A 25915-nucleotide genomic window follows, 5' to 3' on the forward strand; every position below is an offset into this window, starting at 1 on the left:
CATCTTTAGCAACATCACAAGTATCTTATTTGCATGTGTACTGTTCAAGTAAGAAATGATGTTTCAGTTCTTGCCTAGTTTGCCTATCCTTGTTAATTTTTAGTGAGGTGAAAGTTCTTTACTCTTCATTCTACTTTCCCCTCCTGTGGCATCTACTATATTCAACTTTACTTCATTCAAAGAATGTCTCCATGGTTAAAAGCATTGCCTGCTCTTCCAGAAGACCTGGGTTTTATTCCCAGTACTCAATTGTTCTAACAACTGTGTGGCTTTTGGCTTACAATTGTCTATTTCTAGTTTCAGGGTCTCTGACACCCCTCTTCTGACCTCTGTGGGCACCAGGCATACACATGCACAAACATACATGTAGTACCCATACACAAAACTTGAAATTAAAAACCCAAACACTACTTCCCTTAAAAGCATTCTCTCCATCCTATGAAGCTTAGGTTCAATATTTAATAACCTAGCCTTTCCCACCTAATCCTCCATCTTTTCCATTCAGTCACAATTCTAACTGTACCCTATAAAAGTCCTCTAATCTCCACCTTTCTATTCCTCTAGTCAAGGTATTACATGTATTGCATGTCCTACTTTTACTAACTGGCTGTGTTTTTTTTCTACCCCCAATATTAGTCTTAAAATTTTGGTATGGTGTTATTATATACTAATGAGTCCAAAAAGTAGATTATCTTTTCTTTTGAATAAAATCTTAACTTTTTCATTCTAGCCCTGGAAGGCCTTTACCGTATGACCAAATAGATCTATTAATCTAGGTTTTCTTCATCCTCTACCTGAATCTCACATGTAAATTAGTATGATGCTCCTTAAAAATACCCATTCCATTTTCTCTTCCATACTATTTCCTTCACCTATACACCCAAAGATATCTATAAGTTCATCATATCACAATTTTAATTCCAATCTCCTAACCCAATCCCCCCACCATATCCATTTGAGGGATCAAAACCAGGGCCATGCATATATTGCACGAGAGCACTACAAATCAGCTAAAACCCTAGCCTTTTATTTTCTTGAGGTAGGGTCAAGCTATGTAGCTCATGCTAGCTTTGGGATTTCTATATAGGCCAGGACAGATCCTCCTGATCTTGCTCCCTAAATACTACATTTAGATCCTTTAAGATACCACTTCATTTAGAATAGCTCTGCCTCCTTACTGAAGTTACTTCTCAGTTTATCTTCATTAGAATTTAACACGTCATATACATACACAAGAATGCATTACCTGCATCAATTACTTGATTTGTGTGTTTGTGTGTACTCTAGGATACCAAAGTAACACTTCTACAGCAGAAATTTTATAGTTAATGAATTGACTCTTTGAAATCTTCTCAAATGACTTATGACTGAAGCATAGGCTATAAAAAGCTACTAAAGTAGTAAATGTTGTGATATAAAAATCCATTACCTGTTTGTTAGCAAAAATCAGGAGCAAGGCATCTCGGAGTTCTTTTTCTGTTAACAACTTTGCAAGTTCACTGTGTGCTTCACTGATTCTGTCTCTATGACTGCTATCAACAACAAATACAACAGCTACCAAAATACACAAAAATATTCGTTATTTGTTAAATTTCAGTTAAATTAACCAAGTACCATTCATTATTAAATAGTAATAAATTTATTAATAACATAAATTAGTCTAGCTAAATTTTTTACCATCTATTTTCATTTAAAGGCTGCCTATTTAATAGCAGGACTTAATAATTAATGATGATCTTGAGTAGTTTACATAACTTTATAGGTTTACTTTCTTCTCTAATAGGATTTATAAAACTTATCAAATACAAATTCCTCTGTCTCTCTGTCTCTCTCTCTCTCTCTCTCTCTCTCATGAAAATGTGCTTAAAAGCTATCTTGAAAACTCCCTTTACAAAGAGTCTTACAAAAGCAGAGGAGAACTATTTAGGTGGAGGAAGACCAGGAGAAGGAAGGAGGATAGTACGATGATGACATATACATATGAAAATACCATAATGAAACTCATTACTATGCATGCTAACTTAAAAAGGTTAAACACACACACAAAGCCTTGATGTTGTGGCGCACACCTTTAATCTCACTACTCAAGAGGCAGAGGAAGAAAGATCTTTATGAGTCTGAGTGCAGCCTAGTCTATATAACAAGTTCCAGGCCAGGTAAGGCTACATGGTGAGACAGTTTCAAAAACTTAAAAAAAAATTGATATAATCTTTAAAATCTAAGATACCACCATGATTATATAAAGTTTCCTTCTCCTTCAATAAGGTATCACCATGATTATCTCTCTAGTTTTCTTCTCCTTCAAAATTATGGCTCATACTAACCATAATATCAAAATTTCTAGAGTAAATATAATTAGTCTAACATTTAAATGGGATTAGGATGGATGACATACAAAATGGGTGTATTATATGCTTGATGGGCATTGCACAAAGTGTAGAATGGATCCAAGTGTGACAAAGGCTAGATGAAATGCTGGAATATGTGCCATTTGGTCCAGAGAAAATGACGGGTTCCTCCAGGAACACACAGATTATAAATCAGGAGTAATGCTGTTGAGCAATAACAATAAGCTAAATGTTGACCTCAGAATACACATATGTGCCACAAACTCAACTTCATGTTACCTTATTGTCAGTAATCATACCCATAAGAATACTGATTCAACTTGAATAACAACCAAGAGGAGGTAAGAATGTTTTTTATTCTACAAAAATGGCCTTTCATGAGTAAACTAAATGTACATATCCCAGTTTCACCATTACTTTGGAAATTTAAATGAAATGCATTCACATTACACCCTCCACTATCCTTCCCACTCAAATTCCACTATTATTCTTCTAAGTAACAGTTTTGCTAGTTAAATCAGAGGACTAAAATTCATCTTAAGAATTTTTTTAAGTTAAAATGTCATTTTTGACTCATACCTTGTGTATTGAGGTAATAATGTTTCCACAATGGTCTTAATTTGTGCTTTCCACCAACATCCCAAATGGTAAACTTCAGATTTTTGTATTCCACAGTTTCCACATTAAAACCTGTTTTGTCAAAACATTACTTTTATATTGTACTTATATTTAACAATAAATGACACATCAAACAAAAGCAGATCCCTGTTTATATTTTTGAGGTAGCAATTGTCTACTATAGCAATAGCTACTGAAGCCAAACCAACTTTGGGAAATGTCTACCTTTAATGCTAGACCCCCTACAGTTTCACCAGGGTCCTCAGGACCTGGAGTCCATATACCTGCCAGTTCTGTACCACTGCTACCTCCTCATTCCTAATGTCAGTCAGATTCTGTAAGCTTTTATTCCACCCAACTGCCCCATCAACATTTAGTCCTCTGCAATGTCACCATGCATATTTCAGCCCCCACAACCATGATCTCATTGTGTCTTAGAGCCAGGAAAGGGAACCTGTATAACAATATCACACTCAGAATTCAGCTAGCTACAAGCTGGTTGGCTGTCAGTATTCAAACTTACCAATTGTTGGAATAGGCTGCATGAACTCATCTTGTTTTAATTTGAATAAAATAGTAGTTTTTCCAGCACCATCTAATCCTAATGTAACTACTCGGATTTCCATTTTGGGTCCAATATGAACTCTGTTGTCCTGCAGTTTTGGAAAAACTGAAGTCAGAATAAGACAGTATTCATGCTTTTTGTTTTCTGTTTGTTTTTTAACCATGTTGAGTGACAGACCTTATCTGTCTAATCTCCAGGTGCATGAACACACAATATATGCACACACATGTAAATATCACACAGAAATTTAATTCCTAAAAAAGTGATAATTAAGAATAAAGACCACCATTAAATTTCAAGAAATATTTGTTAAAAATAAAATATTGGTATATATTTTCCCAGATGTATTCCACATTGGATAAGAAGCATAAAAGAAATTTACTTTTCTTTGTTTATTTTTCTAGTGCTAGAAAACAACTCAGGGCCTTATCCTATAACAAAAAACAAACAATATAGCCCAACTCTCCAAACGTACTTTTGAAAACAGTATTATATAAGTAATACAACTATTATTTTTCATTTGCCATATGTTTCACCTTAATATATACTGGCAAAACTATCTTGATAATTTATCATCTGTGGGCCACAATTTAACCAATCTGTCAGATTTGAGATCATTTCTGATTTTTTGATTTTTACAAAGAATTATGAAATGAACATACATACATACATATATATACATATTCCTAACTTCTCTCTACTATAAAAATGAGACTAAATAGTAAGCATTTATTAGACTATGTTTTAAATTTATATAAAACTGTACAATACTTCCTGACAGTTAAGTATTATTTGTTACTAGAAATTATTGTTTTGCAGCCGGGCGGTGGTGGTGTGCGCCTTTAATCCCAGTACTCAGAAGGCAGAGAAGTGGATCTGTAAGTTTGAGGCCAGTCTGATCGACAGAGCAAGTTCCAGGCCAGTGAGGGCTGCACAGAGAGACCCTATATTGAAAACAAACAAGCAAAAACAAGAAACTATTGTTTTCCTTCCTTTTGTAGAGTACTATTTTAACTTTCTTTTTTTAAATATGTAACTTATTTTTATTTTATGTTCATTAGTGTTTTGCCTGCATGTATGTTTGTGTAAGGGTGTCAGTTCCCTGGAACTGGAAATATAGACAGGTGTGAGCTACCATGTGAGAGATGGGAACTGAACCTAGGTCCTCTTAAAAGCAACCCAATGTTAACTGCTGAGCCATCTCTCCAGTCCACAGAATACTATTTTTCTTGACTTTCATGATTCAAAATTTTACTGGTTTTTAATACCCTTTTTAGAATATTATTTTCTTGGGTGCTGGAGAGATGGCTCAGTTATTAAGAGCATTGCCTGCTCTTCCAAAGGTCCTGAGTTCAATTCCCGGCAACCACATGGTGGCTCACAACCATCTGTAATAAGGTCTGGTGCCCTCTTCTGGCCTGCAGGAATACACGCAGACGGAATATTGTATACATAACAAATAAATAAATATTTTAAAAAATATTATTTTCTTTTTAAATGTTAATATTTTTAGAAACTTATAAGATATTCCTTTTCATTCTACTTAAGTTCAATTGTTCCATAAGCATCAACTTTATATATATATGGGCTCCAAAATATGAAGTGTAGTTCAATACTACACCTCAAAAATAAAATTATATAAGGATAAAAATCAAGTTCTAAGAACCCCAGATACTAGCTGAGAAGCTATAGCACTCAAATCAGTACAAAATCAAGAAGAGAACTGCCGCAGGAACTGGTAGAAGAGTTTAATAGCATGGGTAAGGTGTATTTTGATCTCTAGTACTTCAAATAAAAAATAAGTTGAGGCATTCTTCGTGTCCATCACTGCTCTTTCCTTACCAAACATAAGATATAAACTAGAACATTATAAAATACTAGTAACTGCATTCAGTACCTAATTAAAATGATTATACACCATGACCAAATGTACCTAGAAGACAGACATATCAATATCAACTTAATGTACCACATCAACAAATAAAGGCAAAAACCAACTGATGATCTTAAATGATACCAACAGAGTAATTGAGAAAATCCATATGCCTTTACAAAAAATTAATAAAATAAAAATAATCAGATAGGAAGAGAAACCATACACATGAAAATTCCATAGCTAACACCTCTAAGGTAAGAAAAAGACAACGCTCCCATCTAGCTATTTCTACTTAACATGGTATTACAAGAGTATTCAACATGCTACTGGATTTGAAGTCTTAACTAGAACAACTAAAAAAGAAAAGACTTAAAAATATCCAAAAAGAACCATGTGAAATTCTCTTTATAAATGGCATGAGCTTGATGCAGGAAACCCGGAAGTCTTGTTAGAATAAATGAATTGTTCATACACAGATCAACAGAAAAAGACAAGTTCTAATGAACAATTCAAAATGGCATCTAAGAAATCCCATTTAGAATAGTATCAAAAGCAACAAAACACTAAACAATAAACCTAGCTAAAGACTTCAAAGACCAAACTACAAAACATAAGAATAATAAACTCTTAAAAAGCCAGGAGAGGGGATTTGTAAGGTGGTTCAGTGGCTCATTTATTGCTCTTGCAGACAGCCAAGGTTTGGTTCCCATCATCCACACGGAGGCTCATAACAGATGACCAGATAAACTAAATATGATATATAAATACAGAAAAGCTTCCTCAGTCTTAAAAAGAAGTGCGATTATTTACATACTAGAATATGAACTTTCAGGATGTTAAGTTTTAAAAAAGCCTACCAAAAAAAGAGAAATATTTTAATTGTTCTAGTTAGATGACATAGTAGGGATAGGAGAATGGTGGTTAGCAGGGCTTTAAATATTTATTTATTTATTTATTTATTTATTTATTTATTTATTTATTTATTATACAATATTCTGTCTGTGTGTATGCCTTCAGGACAGAAGAGGGCAGACAGCTGGGAATTGAACTCAGGACCTTTGGAAGAGGAGGCAATGATCTTAACCTCTGAGCCATCTCTCCAGCCACTCAAACTTACGCTCTTTAAAGTATGTGTTTCAAGTGTGTAAGGTAAAAAGGTTCTGCAGCTCTGCTTTACAGCAGTGTGAACATACTTAACAGCACTCCACTGTCCTATAAAAAGGTTATGGCTAGGACTGGGGCAATGGCTCAGGGTAACTGCTAAGAGTGCTTGCATGAACTGAATTCTAGTTCCTAGCACCCACATACAAATCATGGTGTGGAAGACAGAAATGGATCACTGTGACATCCTGTCCTCCAGACTAGCTCCAGGTTCAGAAGAGACCCTATCTAAAGGGAACAAAGCAAAGAAACATAAAGCAAGGCACCCAACATATTTCTCTGACTTCTGCACATACTGGTACATGTGCACATGCACAGACTGTCACACCAAGCATAAATAGGTAAGATAAGTCTTATATTACATATTTTGGACATAATTGGATAATGGTACTTAGAACTGTTATCTAAAAAGGTAAAAACAGTCATATATCTTGTTATGGGGTGATTTTAGGGTGCACACTTGAAGAAAAGAAAGGCATTCCACTTTTAAAAGTGGCGAAAGTACATAAAAAATTTTCTATAATTTTGAGGAATAAAACTAAGAAAAACTCTAAATGGTTTTGTATAGTGAACAGAATGAAGAGTTAGGGGATGGGGTAGTAGTCTTTACTGAATGGATTGTACACTGCAGATTTGACTTTCAACTATGTAAACATTTTGAATAATTATATAAAAAATAATTTTTAATTGTTCCTAAAAATAGCAAACAAGACAGAGTTCAAACACAACCCATTATAAAAACAAATAAATACTTCAACCACATATGGGTCTTCTTGGGAGTCTCTCTCTCAAAACAAAAACAATTAAAAATTTGATTGGAAGTCAAGCATGATGGTGCATACCCATAATACCAGCAACTGGGGAGTAGAGAAAGGAGGTTCAGACTAACCTCAGCTACACAGAAAATTCAAGGCCACCTGCTATGTGATACTACCTCAAAAAAATTGTTACTTTGGAAAAAAACTGAGAAATCTGAATATTAGCTGGATAACTGATAATAAGTATTAAACATTTAAAATTACTGTTTTAGGTACAGTTCCATTTAAATTGGGAAATAACAGAGATTAAATCTCACTTGTTTCTATTTCCCACTGATTAAAGTTTTCATTGAAAGTTTACAACTCATGAACTTCCTAGTGTTCTCTTTTAAGTTGATTTACATTTCATGCTACTTACTTACAATTTGTAGAAAGCATAGGTAAAAACAAGCGCAGTACATCACCTTTGTAAAAGTGACTGGGATACTGGCATCCAACTGAATGTGATCTGCAACTTCTGTAAACTGCTGCTGCTGTTTCTGCAGTGTTTCTAATAATCTTGTAATTTCTTGTTTTGCCAAGACAACTCTACAATCATCCTAGAAAACAAGATGATATTTTCCATAAAGTTTTTCCTTTAAAAATGGAGACTTCATCAACTTTCAATAAAGACCATTTAACATTATAATATAAAAAGTAAATTTTTGAAGCTAAGGAGCCACAGTTCAGTTGATGAAGGGCTTGCCTCACAAGCATGAGAACTCTGAATTTAATCCCCACCCAGCACCTATGTAAAAAGCCAGGTACAATGGTACTTGCTTGCAGTGCTGAAGAGGTGTAAAGTACACTACATTCGTAAACTTGTGTTGTTTGAGCTCACTGAGAAGCTGGCTCAGGAACTTCAAAGCCAAGTCTGCTTATGTTAAGTGTCCTCAAAACTCCTTGTCTGGTTATGGGATAGCACCTTAACTCCATGACAAGAAAGAGATCAAGAGTAAAAACATCATCTCTTAGGTTTCTATTGCTAAGATAAAACAACATAATCAAAAGAAACTTAGGGAGAGTTCATTTCAGCTTACAGTTTTACATCACAGTTCATTCCTAAGGGAAGTCAGGGCAGGAACTCAAATAGGGCAGAAGCCTGGAAGCAAGAACAGATGAAGAGGCCATAGAGGAGTGCTGCTTTACTGGCTTGCTCTCCATGACTTGTTCCATCTGTTTTATTTAGCACCCAGGATCACCAGCTCAGGGGTGGCACCAGTGAGCTGGGCCCACCTACATCACTACAAGGTTGCCCAGAGGTCAATCCAATGGGGACATTTCCTCAATTGCCATTCCCTCTTCCAAAACCACTCTAGGCCGTGTCAACTTGACATAAAACTAGGCAGCACACATCATGTCCTTAGAAACAGCTACAAGATAAATCATTCCAAACATGTTACTATTGTTTGTTTATCCCACGACATAAAAGTGTCTACAGTCAGAAAGAGAAGTATGAAGTTCTGCCACAGAAAGCTCGTCCATGGAAAGCTCAACTGGGAACTCCAGCTGGCTCCCTCAACTTCTCCAGCTGATTTCTGTTGGATATGGTGAGCACTTGTTTTGATAATGTTATCTCTACCTGTGGATATTTGTTCTTTTATTTGGAAGCCTCACCCCAGGCCCTGCTCTGCCTGAAGTCCATCAAGAACTCCAGCTGGCTGTCTTAATGGGACTTTCCTAGTCAGTTTCTGCTAAATATGATAAGTTCCCAGTTTGACTATGCTATGTTTCTACTGTTATTTTTTTCTGAAAATGTCATGAGGGGACAATCTGCTCTGCCAGAGACTCTAGCTGGTTGCCTTAGAGACATTTGCCCAGCCAGTTTCTACTGGATACTTTGAGCACCCAATTTGATGTTTTCCTTTCTCTCCCTCTCCCTCCCTTCCTCCTTCCCTCTCTCTCTCACCTATCTATTTATATAAATCTATCATCCATTGCCTATTTATCATCTATCACTTACTATTTATTCTTTAATTTGGCTTGATAGACACTTCACTCATTCAAAACTGAAGGTATGGCTATTGTAAATAATTTTCAGGAGTCATAGAGAGGAGGATCCCTAAGGTTCAGGAAGACCATATGTAACAGGAGGTATACCACACTCCTCAGAACACATGAGAGCATCCTTTGCCTTCATGTGTATGTACATCTGGACATACATACATACTTTCACAATGAAGGTGTATGTGCACACATGCAACATACATACATAAACTCTTGTTATTACTTTTAAGCTCTAGCTGGTCTAGAATTCACTTTGTAGACTAGGCCAGACTTAACTCACAGAAATCAACCTGACTATGCTTCCCTAGTGCTAGGATAAAGGAATGTATCAACATACCCAGCTATAGAAACTTTTTTGAATTTTCAAATTTTTATTTGTATACGTCTATTAATAACTTGACATTTAGAACTTGGCATCAACATGACCAAGAATTAAATAACAAATACTGAAGTGGAGGAAAATGAAAAAGAAAATTATATGTGCATATGTGCATAGGTGTTTTGCCTGCATATTTGTCTATGTATCACGTGTGCAGTGCCCATGGAAATGAAGAAACCTATAAGAAAGACCCCACAAACTTTTCAAAAATTCCATATCCTTCTAAGAGGGCTGATAGTCACAGGAACACCAAGCCAAGAGTAACCTACCTTACAGCATCCCTCTCTTGCTCTCTATTAAAAGTGCCCAGGATGAAGCTAGGAGACAATACAGATACTTACACAGTTCTAGCTCCAGTATCAATAGTAGATTTTAGAAGAGTAAGACAAGAATTAAAAGACACTATAAATGACATGTACATTATCATAAAAATTTTGGTCATGAACTTGATATAAATAGGAAAAGGAGATCTCAACTGAGGAATTGCTTCCATTGGCTTGGCCCATGGGCATGTCCATGGCTATATAAGAAAGGTAGCTGAACAAGCCAAGGAGAGCAACCCATTAAGTAGCATTCCTCCACAGTGTCTGCTTCAATTCCTGTCTGCACCTTCCTACCTTGGTTTCCCTCATTGATGGACTGTTACCTGTAAGACAAATAAATCCTTCCTGCCCCAAGATGGTTTCTGTCAGCATTTTACACAGAAACAAAGAACAAGCTAAGACATGCATCCACTTTTACATGTCAGTATGACAAGAGCTCAACAACAAACACAACTAACAATGAGCCTGTAGGCTGCTCACACTATAAGTACAATGAGACATGTAAGAGATAAATCTCAACACTGGTAAAACTAACAATGAGCCTGTAGGCTGCTCACACTCTAAGTACAATGAGACATGTAAGAGACAAATCTCAACACTGGTAAAAGTTGTAAACTGTAATTTGAAATCAGCACAATTATTAGAAGCACATCAGTAAAGACAAGATAGGCTATAGCATTTCAAAAACTCCTAGGGCAATAATTACCCCTATACCTCCCACTTGTGACATTTTTGCTCAAACAATCTTGAATCCCACTTATTTTAAAAAAAGGAAATCATCTGCAAACTGAGTGATGGATTAAAGCTTCCAAGAGTAACATCTGAGTTACACCTTGAAGAAGGAAAATCTCCACTGAAAGAAAAGAATACATCAAAAGACAGAATATGTACGATAAAGAAAGGCAAGGCAAATGGGCTTGGCATGGTTGAAAAAAATGACATTACGGCGATCTAGAGTCGAAGGTTTTATGACAGGAACAGCATATGAATAGGAGGACACTAATATGGTTAGTGGAACAATTTAAAGTTAGAGACCATGTCCTAAGAGTAATGTTAACACATGCAGTCAAACCCAGTCACTAAAGAAATGAAAGAATAAAGCGTATCTCTGATAATTGTATACTTAACATAAAAAGTATAGCCTAGCTACATTTGAATTACTTACCTGCTGTAAAGTCTTTTCGCAATGGAGACAGGCTGTTGAAACCTGAGACAAGAGAATAGTCATATCCTCTTGTTGCTGCCTGAGCCAAATGAGCTTTTCTCTCACATGGGCATCAACAACACTTAGAGCCATTTCTTCTTGACGACAAAGAGTTTCATGTAAATCAGAAAAATAAGCTCGGACACATGATCGGGCATTCTCTGCAGTACCTGGGACCTATGAAGACAAAAGTAAAATTTAAACAATAAAAACCTTAAATACTTTAAATGTAAAGTACCAAAATTTAAATATCATCTTCGCCCTTAGAGATTTTAATCTATCCATTACACCTTTTCCTATGTATGAACTTTGAAGTATAACTGTTAATAAATTATACCTGAAACAAATTGGAACCTAATCCCCAGTTTACCCATCTCCAAACCTAATTTCAGTAAATAGAAACTTCATCAGGTGATTGAAGTTTTAAAAAAAATGCAAAGAAAAGGGTCTGGAGAGATGGCTCAGTGGTTATGAGCACTGATTGTTCTTTCAGAGATCCTGAGTTCAATTCCTGGAAACCACATGGTGGCTCACAACCACCTGTAATAAGATCTGGTGCCAACTTCTGGCCTGGGGGGACACATGCAAGCAGAACATTGTATACACAGTAAATAAATAAATCTTCAGAGAGAGAGATCCAGAGAGGAGTTTAAAAAATTTAAAAAAAAATTAAAGAAAACAAAGATAGAAGAAAGGGAGAGGGAGGGAGAGAGGAAAGGGAGAGAAATGGATGTCTCTTTCATATTCTATAACTAGACTTGGCAAATTCTGCTGACTTCAATATAGTTACGGAATCCAGTCAGGCTTTACTAGCACCACCTCCAGCAAACTGGTCCACACAATATAATTTCCCATCTGATTATGGTAAACAGTCTTCTAACTTCTCTTAACTTCCTGACCAATCAAACCACCCACCAATCACTACTGACAACTAATTGCCAAGTTAACTTTTCTTTAGAATCTCAAATTCATCCTCTTTTTATTGCTACTCCAGTATTACAAGACACAAACATGTCTAAACTAGATGATTCCAACAGTGTCTTAATAGATCTTCCTGCTTTCAGTGCTACTGTTCTTCCAACTCACTTCTATATTTAACAGTAACATTCTTAATGTAAATGTAATTATTTCATTCCTATGTCAATAGTTTAATGGCTCATCTTGCTCTTAACCTGAAGTTCTAATTCCTCAGCACAACTATTAGATTATGGAATGATTTAGTCTTTAATTCTTCGATTTTTCTTCTTCTCCAACCCAACACAGAGCTCCAAACAAAGTGAATTTCTTTAAGAAACTACAATCAATCTGTCCAGCCCTTACTTACAATCACTTACGTGCATTTTTCCCTTTGTGGGATAACTTACACCTGACCCACTTTTCTTTCTGACTGAATTCTTTCAAATCTCAGTTTAAACATCACTTATAGGAAGCCTTCCATGAACTATGATGTGTTATACATCTTATGTACTACCAAGTATACTGTACTTCCTTCCCACAACAAAAAATAATTATCAATCTGAAACTCTCTTATATGATAGAGAATAAATTCCACAAAGCCAAAACATTTTCAAAACTTTATGTTCAGCATCCAGTACAACGCTAGCACACTGTAATTGTGCAATAATTATTAGAAGGTGCAAAAAAGAGAATGAAGAGGTTAAAAAGACAAAAAGGTTAGAAAAGAACACATACATGTTCTGTGTGAGCCATTCCAATTCCATCTTCCACTATTTGTTCTCCTCCTTCAATGTGCTGAACAATTCCAACTAGTTTTCTGGAATAATCTGAGATTTCTTCAGTAAAGGTCCGTATGCAGTGAGCCATATCTAAAATTGAGGCTCGGATCTGGTTAGCTTCTGGTTCCAGTACTGAATGCTAAAAATACAATACAATTCATAGTGGTGAGTGGTGTCTACTGATTTACAAAAACTACTTAAATCTCTTTTAATATAAACGAACATCAGCCACAAGAGGTTTTTGTAACGTATTTCAAATAGTACAACATTAGAAGACAAAAAAATGCTAATTTATTTCACTCCTTTCTAAAAGAGCTATAATATGAAGAAATAAATCAGAAGTTGAAAGTACATGTACTATTTTACAAGAAACCAAGAGATCGCCCAAAATTATGAGTTATCAATAGATATAAATATTATCAAAGAAGTACAATATTATAAGAGCATGCACAAAAATATGGGACTTTTTCTCTCATGTTGGAAATAATCATGAAGTCACTCTGAAATTATACTATTCAGAAACTACAATCCTCAATTATTTTTCCATGCTAGAGACCAACTCATTAATCTCTTAACTTTCATCAGTTCTTAATACATATAAATAAACAGGTCAACGAAAGCAAATGGTAGGCTGGTAAAATAGTCATCCAACTGAATTAAGCTCATACCTTGTGACCTTGGTGCTTTCCATATTCTTTGCAGACACAGCACATGAGTGGGCTAGTTTGACAACCTTCTTCCAAGCAAACAAACTCAATGGCATGCACCTGGTGCTGCGAGCACATGGTTTTCTCATGAGGTTTATCAGCTAGAGGCACTCGCCTATGCTTTGCTAATGTCTTTGTAGAATGAGTAACTTGAGAACACTCTGAGCACAAGTGAGTTGCACACACAGTGCAATATACAGATGCAACGTGAGCTTCATCTTCATCACACCGAATGATGCTCTGATAAACAAAAAAGTAATGCCTTAAAACTAAACCCACTCATTAAAACATGACAAATTTTGAACTAAAAAACCCCACAATCTTTTCTATTTAACTTTACCAGGCTCATATATGATGATCAAAAAAAGGAAATTTCTTAAGTCAATCATTCCAAATAGAAACAAAGAACTAAGGAATTAAACAAAAGAAAACCAAAGTAAGCAAAGCAAAATGGTCTCTCAAAATAAGTGGCTTCTAGAGCCAGAAGAAGTTCTGGAAACTTTAATCCATGATACAACCAAACACATTACAGAACAGAAGGAAGAAACAGAAAACAACCAGCTGCAGCTTAAGAACTAGTTGTGACAACTTAGTTGTCACAAGGATTCCTTAACCAAACAAAGTTCAGCTCTTCCATTAACTAAACTATGCTTAAACTCAATATTGGTCTAGTCTGCTAGACCCAGTACATAAATCAATGGCATACCTGAAATTTAATAATGAAAATATACTGGTAAGGATAAAGGCCATGTGTTACCTACCCATCTAAAAAATACTTTTTTTTCCAGAAAAGTAAGAAGCTATCTCTGAGACTAATTATCAACATGGGTTATGAATCTGGGGCAAAAATAAATTTATTCTCATAAATAGTCTCTTTCCCCCCAGTACCAAGAATTGAACCAGAACCTTATAAGTGCCAGGCAGATGCTATGCCATAGAGCTACATACAAAAACATCTCATAGACTCAGTGCAAAGATCTCTTCCATCCAATTTTCAAAAGAAATAGAACCACGGAAACATTACTAATTTCTTAGAAAGAGTTAAATTCCCACTGCTTTAGTTACCTGTCATAAGAAGTTATAAAGAGAAAATCAGCACTATACTGTATAAATAATCTCATACTAAGGTATGGAATTAACTGTGGAAACTTCAAAAACAAAAGACACTCTTGGCTCAAAATGGAAAAATCTGATCTCAAAAAAATTTTGTGAGCTGAATTGTGTGTGTGTGTATTTTTTTTCCAAATATACACGAGTACTTTCCAACAGCTCTGCAGGTGAATAGATTACAATCAAGACTGAAAACCACATATTAGAAGTAATACACCCTATTACCAGCTGCTAAATATTACTTCCAGTTTTTCAAGTATCAAAAAGCATTTCTTATGTCTGTTTGTGGTCCTGGGGCTCAAATACAGGAATTCATCCATGGTAAGCAAGTATTCTGCATGGAACTATACCAAATCTTTATAAAATGCACTGGAAGTGTATAAAAATAACCTTTCAGATAATGAAAAAGGCTTTGAAAACTTCTGTATATTAAAAGGCTGTACTTAGCAAAGGAGACATTTAGTGTATTTTTCCAGAAATAAAAGTTAGGTAGTAGACAAATGATATCATTTACTGTCAAATTAAATTTGAAAATGACCCAAAGATTGAAACTATTCATTTTGCAATACTGATAAATATGTATTTGTATCATAATATATTCATGCCTTCTATTTTCTAGGCCTTACAAATGATTTATAAGGTCAACAGTATATAATATTCTCATGTTTTTAAAATGAAGGTAAATGATATAACATATGAAAGAACTGTAATAGTTTTATAAATGAGAGCACTTCAATTAGAAAATTATTTTTCTAATTCATTTTAATAGAAAGTCAAAGGGAAGCTGCAATCAATCTATTGAGTTTTTCCCTCTTGAACCAAATATGCAGTTTTTGAAGTTCATAACTAACACCACCCAGAGTTATTTAATGCAAATATCCTTCTATACAGAAATCTATCATTTGTTAACTAAGCTATGCAGACAACCCTTGAAATGCTAATAACGTGTTTTCACATTGTTAATGGATTGTTTTGGAAATATTTACCAGGCATCTGCCTGTCAGGATAATGTGCATAAAACATATTGTTTTGAAAACATTTAATATTAGCAAGCACCTCAGATTCCACTGTTACATTTGAATTGGTTCACATCTAAACTGAAAGGCCTCTCAGAAAGTTGGTTTATCTTTTTGTATTTTGCTATTGAGGTTTTGCTTTGCATTTTCTCTCCTAATATAGATTAAACATTTCTCTCATTCTCTGAAAATCTTCTATCTTAAGGCTTTCCTTAGAAATAACTGAATTATGATAAGGAAAGAATTTACTCATAAAGATTAGACACAGAACTTCAACAAATTTCAGTTTCTGTTTTACTTTTAAGGACAGTACTGACTTTGGAAATGTAATGTCGTAACAATGTTTCTAAAAACTCAAAGATAAAGCAAAGAAGGTAATATTGTGCTAATATTGGAAAATATTTTAGGATAAAAAAATTTATCTTACAATAAATATTTCAACAAGTCCCATCAGTACCTCTCCAGATATCCCAATGGCTTCCTCAGCAGACCCATACTGACCAATATGCCCATTCTGCAATCGCTCTAAAAGTTCCAGTAAAGCAAAGTTTTTTTTCAGTCCCCAAACACCTGAATCTCCTAGGAAAAACATGAAAACAAAAGTAAATGTAACAAATTGGAATTTTAATAAATTTACCTCATACTTTAAGAGTAATTTCTTGGTTTTGTATTTTTATTTTTTCCCCAAGACAGGGTTTCACTATGTTGATCTGGTCATTCTGGAACTTGTTCTATAGACCAGGCTGGCCTTGAACTCACGAAGATCTGACTGCCACTGCCTCTGCCTCTGGAAGGTTGGAGCTAAATGTGTGCACCACCATGCCCAGTAAGAGTAATTTCTAACACATACAGTTCAGTCATTAGTTCTGCCTAAAAGTTGCCAAGTGCTTGTTAATATTACCAAAGACCCCTCAGCACAAGTAGATACATACCTTGCAAATCTTTTCTTGTTCACTTTTACTATATAAACAATAAGTATTTCATTATTTTTCAAATATTTTTATAGCTACGTACAATAAAAAATGCATTTTATATCATGATCCAGGCTAACATCTACAGCAGGAAAAATAAAGTTTCGCACAGTAGGCACTGGGGAGCTCGCTCACTGACTGCAGTGCCTGCTGTCAGGAGTAAGGGGAGTTGTGCTGCTGCAGATGCACAGAATGCAGGTGGGGTGGTGGCTCACTTATAATTCTAGCATAGAAAGGTAAAGACAGGGAATCTCTGGATCAAACAGTAGCAAGACTAGAAATACTGGACAATTCCCAAAGATTCTTGACATCAACCTTGGTCATCCACATACAGGCAGATACATATGCACAAACACTCACACATATAAACACACAAGTATGAACATCATACACAAAAACTTGCGTAGATTTTTTTTAAAAACCTGACAAACTTTTCTAATAGTGTACAATATACTGCTGTGTTTTACTCTATTTCTTTTTAAAGATATTATAGGGGAAAGGAGTTTAGCTCAATGGCAGAGAATGTACTTAGTATGTATACGGCCCTGGGCTCAACACACACACACACACACACACACACACACACACGTCGGAGGACAGGAATAAGCTGTTTACAATCAATTAAATTTGTTTCATGACCACAAAAATAAGCTACAATTCACATTTATAAATTACTGTATAAAAAACATACAATGGACAAAAAATTCATGTTAGACATGTTCTAGTTTACAGTAAACTGCAACTAGAAGAGCTAAAGACTCCCGGCCTTTCTTTTAACCTGTGACAGCCAATGATTACATAAATTCCTCATGGTGGGGGCTGGTGAGATTGCTCAATGGATAAAAGCACTGACTGCTTTTTATATAGGATCCAGATATGATTTCTAATACCCACACAGTGGTACACAACCGTCTGTAACTCCAGTTCTGAGGAACCTAACCTGTTTAGGCTTCCGCAGACATCAAATGATACACAGATGCACACAAAATAACCATATACATAAAATAAAAATTTTAAATTAAAAAAGGACACCTCACAGAGGCTCACAACAAAGCAAGAGAATGAGCCCTCTGAGACTAGCCTCCAGAAAGGGTTACATGAGGACAGACAGCTCCTTTCCCCCAAGTGGAGCCCATAAGAACACTGCATATTCATGCACACACGTGCAAACACCCACTGCGTTAGAGCCTACAAGTAACAGTCACCTCATTCAGCAGTTAGGATCTGGGGAGCTTCCACAGACAAATGCTGTCTGATATTACTGCCATCTAGTAAGTGTTTGTTAATAAAATAAAAATGTAAAAAGATAATAGTGACATGGTGTACCAGGCTCTTTTCTTGTTTGTCATTTTTCTTTAGAAACAAACCCAAAAACATTTTCTGGTTTCTTAAAACTAGGCTATCCTCCTCTTTGGCTGTAGTAGCCTCTTTTCTCAGTTGCCACCACACAGATCACGAAAGCATGCCTTCCTCAGCTTTCCTGTCCCTCTTCGAGGCTTACTCCTTGTTTCCATTTGTCCCATACAAACTGAGGTCGATCTACTTAATTTATTTATATAAGCATTTAAGTATTCAAAACAACCATTTAAAAATACTGCCTGAAAAATTTCCCCCAAATTTATTCATTATGTAAGGAACACACAAACTCTCAGGAGTACCTAACAATTTCATAACTATAAGAAAATTTTACACTCTTGCTGGTTTATTTAAAACAACACAGATTTTTGTTGTTCCTGCAAATTCTTAAGGTTTATACATGCTGAGATGTACTGAGCATGAACCACCTCAATGGTGCAGAAAAGATTTACTTCAAATCATCATCAATCTCCTCTTAAAAACTTTCACCTTAAGTTGACAGCTGACACTTTAATCCTGCTCACATTTCGACAGTTAAATGGAAACACCACAGTCATTCCTAATTGTTAGAGGGTAGGGAAGGAGAATTTACCACAGGACAGAAAGAGGAAAGCCATTAGTACTGCTCATCAGATGTAACAACTTATCGGACCAAAGAAGAACTCAGATTAGGAACTGGTAAACAACAATAAAAGCAGTTTTCTTCTATAAGGAGGAATTACAAATGATCATTTATATTTTTCTCAAAATTTTGAAATATATAATGTATATATATAGTACTATATATAGTATATACTTTTATGTATGGTATATATATATATATATATATACACATACACACACACATATATATTATTTCTATGGTACAAATATAAAGAGACCTTTAAAAATGTGGAAGCTAGTAATCATACAGACGAATCACAGTTAAATGTACCCAAGTTATAGTCATTACGATCTTTATTCAATACAGAGTTGGCCTTGCTAATGTTGGTATGAAAGGAGTTGATTTCAACCTCAGATGTGACTAATTGCTCCCTGTCATAAACTTCTGTTTTTAACACCAGAGTAACAATCCCCATACTGTGGTATTACAGAGAAAGTAGAGGGCTCTTCCAAACAGTAAAAAGTTCTAGCCTACATTTGTAAAATGTTAACATTTCTACACATCTAGTTGTATGAAGAAATGATAATGATACTTCCTCTTACAGAATAAAAAGTCAACTAAATGAACCTTAAAACAGAGACTTCTCTTCCACCACTATTATCTTAAAGTTTATAGTAGGTTAATGTTATCTATCATGATGTTACTAGTGTTTTACACTAGTTTATTGGCGAGTAGTCATAATACTTACTTATATGACAGACAACCAAAATCTTAAAAGGCATGTTAAAGCCATGTTTCTTAGTATTGAAAGCCTAAAAATAGAGGCACCCTTGCTTCCTTTTATAGGTGAATAAATTATTTAAATTTTAACATTTATCATGACTATATTCATCTTTTATTACATGCATGATAATTTCTGTGTGGATGTGTGTACACACATGTATAGATGGTTGCCACAGCACACATGTGGAGGTCAGAGATAACCTGCAGGAGTCAATTCACTCCTTCCACCAGTCCTGGTCTTAAGCAGTGCTAAAGACCAGGAAAAAAAAAAATCAGCCTAACTATTTTGGAGAAAATTCTTTTATCTTACAGAGTAAATTAAGAACTTATATTAAACTGTAAAATAATTTTTCACATGCTAATGTTCTACCTTCTAGATCTCAGCCAGTGAGATAGATCCTTGGATAAAGGCACTCGCTGCCTAGCCTGATCACGTGATTTGGGAACACACACACACACACACACACACACAAACATGCACACACAAATAGATGTAAAAATTTTAAGTTTTCTCTAAAGCTGCAGAGAAACCCTGTCTCGAAAAACCAAAAAAAAAAAAAATTTAAGTTTTAAAATCTGTGAACACTGATTCTGAAGTAGTTTTAGAAGTATACAAGGACCTCGCTGGCATCATGACACACACCTTTAATCCCAGAATTGGGAAGCTAAAAGCAGGCAGATCTCTAAATTCAAGACCAGTCTGGTCTACAAAGCAAATTCCAGGATAGCCAGGGCTACACAGAGAGAAACCCTGTCTCAAAACAAAATTTTAAAAAAAGAAAGTATGTTGAGACTCAAGTGATTTAACTACTGGATCATCCATTTTTAAAGAAAACAGTTAATGAATTCATGGCTTTAGGCAAAGGATTTAATCTGTAAGGGTAGCATATATTTCTGATACTTCTTAAAGCTCTTAGCACTATGTACGAAATATAAATATAAGCATTCAAGTTTCCATTGGTAATTATGAGTGGTCTAGATAACAGAATCCCACTGACCTTATAGAAACTCAAATTCTGAAAGCTGCTGGAACTAATCTAAAAAGCCAAATGTAAAGAAACTGTTTCCTGTGTAGCTTGTGTTACATGAATACATTTCTACTTTAAATTCATACAAATGATTTTCCTACCGAGGTCTGTTACTTGTCGATCAAACGGGCAACGGATTGCTCTTCCATGTAGAGGCAACCGAGTAAGACAATCATGACAGACTGTATGGCCACAAAGAAGGAGGCGAGGGACTTTATCTCCTTGCAAAGAGAAGACATCTTCACAAACCCCACACTCCAGAACCTAGTATTGGAAACAGAAATGTGTCTATAAACAGTATTCAAACAATATTGTAATACTTTAGATTTTATTATATTAACAGCATTCTCCCTGCATGTGTGCTTGCACACCAGAAGAGAGCACCAGATCGCATTTTAGATGGGTGTCAGCCACCATGTGGTTCCTGGGAATTGAACTCGTGACCTCTGGAAGAGCACCAGTGCTCTTAACCTCTGAGCCATCATGCCAGTCCCTATTTTTGATTTTAAAAGAACTGACCTAGTATACTGAATCAACTTTGTTACTTTATTCCTCCATGGGGGAAAAAAACTAAGTTATAAAACCTTAGTTCACATTTTTATTCATTTCCATTAGAGGAAACTTGCCAAAGTGAAACCTCTTTGAAACACTCTTATGTTGCAAATTAACATAATTAACATAATCTAAAAACTGAATAGTAACAATTTGTAGTTCTATTGACACCCCCAATCAACAATCATTTCATTTTGCTTTTCTTTCCTTTTTTAAAAAAAAAATATTTTGAGATGTATGTTCGTGCATGGATATAGGACTTCTGAGCTTAATAAATAAAACCTGGAGTCAGATATTAGGAGGTTAAAGATCTCTGACCAACCATATGACTCCTGTCTCCACCTCCCTAGTGCTGAGATTGAAGGCATGGAATCCCATGTGCTGAGATCACCTTGGTGAGAGCTGTTTCTCATATAGACTAGATGAATTTCAAATAGCCCAGGGTGGACTTGAACTCACAGTCTGCCTCTGTCTCCTGCCTGAGTCCTGGGATTGAAGGTGTGTGCCACCAATGCCTGGCCTCTAGTGGCTTAGCTCTGCACTCTGTTCTTCAGGCAAGCTTTATTTGTCAGAGCACACACACATACATGGATGTTTTGCCTGCATGTCTGTCTGTGCACCATATTGGAGCAGTGCCCACAGAAGTTAGAAGAGAGTATCAGATTCCTTGGAACCAGTTACAGATGGTTGTGATCCACCATGTGGGTGCTGAGAATCAATTATGGATCCTCCAAAAGAGCAGTCAGTGCCCTCACTAGTCATCTCTCTAAACCCTGTTTTATTTCAAAGATGACATTTCACTGAACAGCCCTGGATGGAACTCAGTCCAAGATGGCCTCAAAAATAGTGATCCTCTTGCCTCTGCCTCGCAAATGCTAGGATTACAGGATGTACCACTATGTTCAGCTAATACACCACTGATTTAAAAAAAAAACAAAACATCTAAACCGTGTATTGAGGTGACAATTTTCTAAACTATAAAGAACTTGCAGGAAAGTCTCCAAGGAATAGTTAAGTATCTTCTAGACTTCACAAAATAATGCAAAAACCAAATTAGCTGAAAATTAAATTTCAATTTCTTTATTAATTATTTATTAATAAGTAGTTCTTACTGGGAAAATATTTGTCTATCTAGTTATAACTACAGGTATATAACTTACCAAAAAGCAGTCAAAAAACAAAAACCTGTGAGACTTGGCTCACTCTGACTCTCAGGTCCATGGGTTAGGATTTTATAAACAATCATAAACTGTAATTATCATAGTATTTTCAGTGCTTTTACACTAACTATTGTGTTGTATTCATTTTAATTTTTAAGAATATTCACAATGAATTGATTATTCCATTGTCTACCAATCAGGACACTAGTCTGTTGCTGTACTCTTGCTTCCCTGCCATACCCTGCATACTTGCCCTAAGGTCCAAGTGTGTCCCCAAGACAGGTCAGTGTTTCCTACTCTTGCTTTATTCTAATTAATGCTAAGGAAACAGTTAAACATTTGCCTTCTGGTTATCTTTTTAAAGTTTTTCTTTTCATTAACCCAAAAATTCCCAAGTACCCTATCCTATCTCTTGGTCTACCCACCTATCACTCCAATTGAAACAACTACCTTATCCTCGGCCTCTGAATATCTACCCACCTGTCTGACTCAAAGACTTGAATACTTTCACTGACTAACCTGTCTTTCCCTCTTAGAACAAGAGCACAGAACAGTATGCTCCAAATAGCAAGCACCTGTGTGCTTGGGTAAATAAAATCTAACATAATAAAAAAACTTTAAAGTAATTCAGCCCACCACCAAACACACATAAGACAAATTAAAATTAGAAAAGTTAGAGTAGAAATCTCATTAGACACACTACAATTTTAAACTTGATTCTCCAATACATTTAGATTGAAAAATCGAGATGCAGGATTGGAGAGATGGCTTATTGGTTAAGAGCACTGGCTGCTCTTCTAGAGGTCCTAAGTTCAATTCCCAGCATCTAATGGTGGCTCTCAACCACCTATAACTGTAGTCCCCTAGGATCCGATGCTCTCTTCTGGTGCGCAGATGTACATTCAGACAAAACACCATTATACTATGTATTTATTATTCATAAATAAATAAATCTTTTTAAAAATTGAGATACAAACATCTTTTACTTTAATTAAACTGGACATTCTTATTTGCCTTGAATACTGGTATAGTTCAAAAGAAACAAATATACTATAGTTTCAGAAAAAAGGAAGTTATTTTAAGCTAAATATATAAAGAAAACTTTATATTAAAAAGTTCAATCTAACTCATTAAAGTGCAAAGAAAAACTACACCAAGAAACTTTTTCAAAGAGTTGTTAATGTTTTGTATTAATGAAATGCAGCAGTTGGAGGAAATGCAGGAAAAGTTTCACTAACTGATAGGAAAAAATGTATTGAGTAATAACAGCATCCATGGAAGCAATTCAGCAGTTTAAGGAGTCTACTCTGAACCACCTTCACCATAGGTGATATTGTTGTCTCTACTGCTGGGGATCCCAGACTTCCGCACGTCAGGCAAATCCCCAGCCCACATGTGACAAGATCAAGCTGTTATTCCTTAAGTCACCATTTATATCATTAAAGAAATAAAAACAAAGTAAACATACATATAAATAACTAAACTGAAAGATAAATTATAGTGAATTCATGCTATAACTGCAGGCCATTAAAATTCTTACGTATATACACAGAACACTGTATGAAGAAGGTGAAAAGAACGTGCTCAGGAGAATAGATGACACGGTATTTATTGCAATCATGAAAAAAACTTTAAATTCACAAAATATTCTGCAGGTATTCTCCATTTGGCAAAAGCATAGTTCAAATGATTATATCTCAACAATAAAATATGTCCAATAATGAGGACTCCTCTACATTTCAGATCTTTATATCCATCACAGTAGTTTGAATTCAATATTTAAAAAGTTAACTGAATCAACAACCAATAAAAAGACCACTAATAAATTATTAGCATAAATTTCTCAAAAAAAAACTGTCTTTAAAAAAAAGATATCTACCATTTAACTAGTTAAAAGAATGTGCAACTGGACTTGATTCACCGTTATCAATTCAAGTGTACATTAAAACCACTTCAGGGAATTTTAAAACTGCACTATCAGCACACTCAGAAAGAGGAGAACACCAGTCTCTTGGTTACAGATGATCTTCAAAGTTTCTCATCTACGTTACAGCAGATGAGAAAACGAGCTTCACGTTCTTCTTCTAAAGAAAAAAGTACTAAATACTAAGTCCTTCTAAAGTAAAAAGTACTAAAGTAAAAGCCTTTTATAAGTATATGGCAGAATCTTCCAAGCAGAGGGTACACCGTAGATCTACTATCAAACCCCAACTCTGCTGAGGTTGGAGACTTTTCACAGGTTTTCACATTGTTCTATTCAAAGGCAAAGGGCGTCTCAAAAATGTAAGTGTAACCCAGCAGTGGTGGCGCACGCCTTTAATCCTAGCACTCCGGAGGTTGAGGCAGGCGGATCTCCTATGAGTTCGAGGCCAGCCTGGTCTACAGAGTGAGTTCCAGGGCTGACTGCACAGCTACTGAGATACTCTGTCTCGAAAAACAAAACAAAGTACGTGAATGATTATAGCAACAATGCAATGTTGAAAAGCAGACTTTTACATACAACTAGCAAACGCTGGGCCCTCACAGCATGCTGTATTAACCTAAGCCTAGGGTTCCTTCCATGTAAAATGCGAATTAACGTCTACCTTTCGGGTCGATAATGGCAAGCTGAAACACCGACCATAGATATTTGTCTACTGTAAAGGCTGATTAATGTATCTCTGCCAACTCGAGCCTGCGGAGGCTTCACCAGAAAACAGAAGAGCAGGGGAAAGACCAAGCCAGGTCAACTTCCACAGGCCCACGCGGTGCTTTTCACAGACAGCCCCATGGACGACGTGAACACCTGAGCTAGAAGACCAAGCAACTTCAGGCCAGCGGGGCAAGGGCCGCGGCGGGGAAGGGAGGGCTTGTAACGCCCACCGGGGTCGGGTTCCAGAGGCCGCGCATCCCGCCCGGCCAAACCTGGGCCGGACAGTCGCCATCAGGTCTCCAGGGCGAAGCGAAGGGAGGCCACAGGTGGAGAACGGAGCACGCGAGTTCCCTCACCTTCACTACCGCCGTCCCCCGGCTGCCCTGCCGCCCACTGTCTACTCCGGCTCCGGGTTTGTTTACAGCTAGGGCAGCCATCCTGGAAGGAGAGGCGCCACAGCAGCAGCAGAGCCTTTAACTGAGAGGCGGGGTTGAGCGACCTACCCAGAAGCCTCAGCGCGAGCCGCCGGCACGCGTGCGCAATACAGGCGTGGCGCAGCTCCGCCTCCTCCGGCCTTTCCTCTTCATTGGCTGTACGACTTGCGTGTGGATGCTTTGTTTTTCATGAAGGTGCCTGTGAAAAATGGAGGGAAGAGAGAAAATAAAAAGAACGGATAGGGCATGAATAAAATTTTAGGGTGAGAGTGCCGCTCCTGTGATGATTTTTTTCTCCCAGAACTGAAACGAGTCAGACTGAAGGAATCAGCTAATCCCCGCCCCGACTCTGCTAAATTTGAATAAAATAGACTCCAAATCCCAGCATGCCACTCGAGTATTTCCCCTCCTCCCCGCCCCCCCACACACACCGCGGTTTTGGAAGCCCGTATATTGTCAGCTAAAAGTGGCTCTTTGAAGTCAGCCTATGTAATTCTGAGCGAAGAATGGTCTTCGTAAAGAGATTTTCACTGGGGCCGTAACGCAAA

General features: G+C 36.3%; 1 protein-coding gene across 2 annotated transcripts in view; it reads right to left on the minus strand.

Annotated features, from left to right (window-relative positions):
• Trim23 (tripartite motif containing 23) overlaps positions 1–25423 on the minus strand; it is a 29290-nt gene extending 3867 nt beyond the window's left edge. The window contains exons 1-10 of one of the 2 annotated variants that reach the window (XM_038324070.1): positions 25290–25423; positions 20691–20853; positions 16305–16426; positions 13683–13961; positions 12971–13153; positions 11240–11455; positions 7791–7925; positions 3490–3619; positions 2928–3038; positions 1430–1554 (exon numbers count right to left, since the gene is read on the minus strand). In XM_038324070.1, the coding sequence (XP_038179998.1) occupies positions 1430–1554; positions 2928–3038; positions 3490–3619; positions 7791–7925; positions 11240–11455; positions 12971–13153; positions 13683–13961; positions 16305–16426; positions 20691–20853; positions 25290–25370 (1545 nt within the window). In that variant the 5' untranslated portion in view covers positions 25371–25423. Of the gene's footprint in view, positions 1–1429; positions 1555–2927; positions 3039–3489; positions 3620–7790; positions 7926–11239; positions 11456–12970; positions 13154–13682; positions 13962–16274; positions 16427–20690; positions 20854–25289 lie in introns of both variants that reach the window. The other variant, XM_038324069.1, reaches the window with a different exon arrangement.
• Between the last annotated feature and the right edge of the window lie 492 nt (positions 25424–25915).

This window comes from Arvicola amphibius, chromosome 3, assembly GCF_903992535.2.
Source record: "Arvicola amphibius chromosome 3, mArvAmp1.2, whole genome shotgun sequence".
In the NCBI taxonomy this organism is placed as follows: Eukaryota; Metazoa; Chordata; class Mammalia; order Rodentia; family Cricetidae; genus Arvicola; species Arvicola amphibius.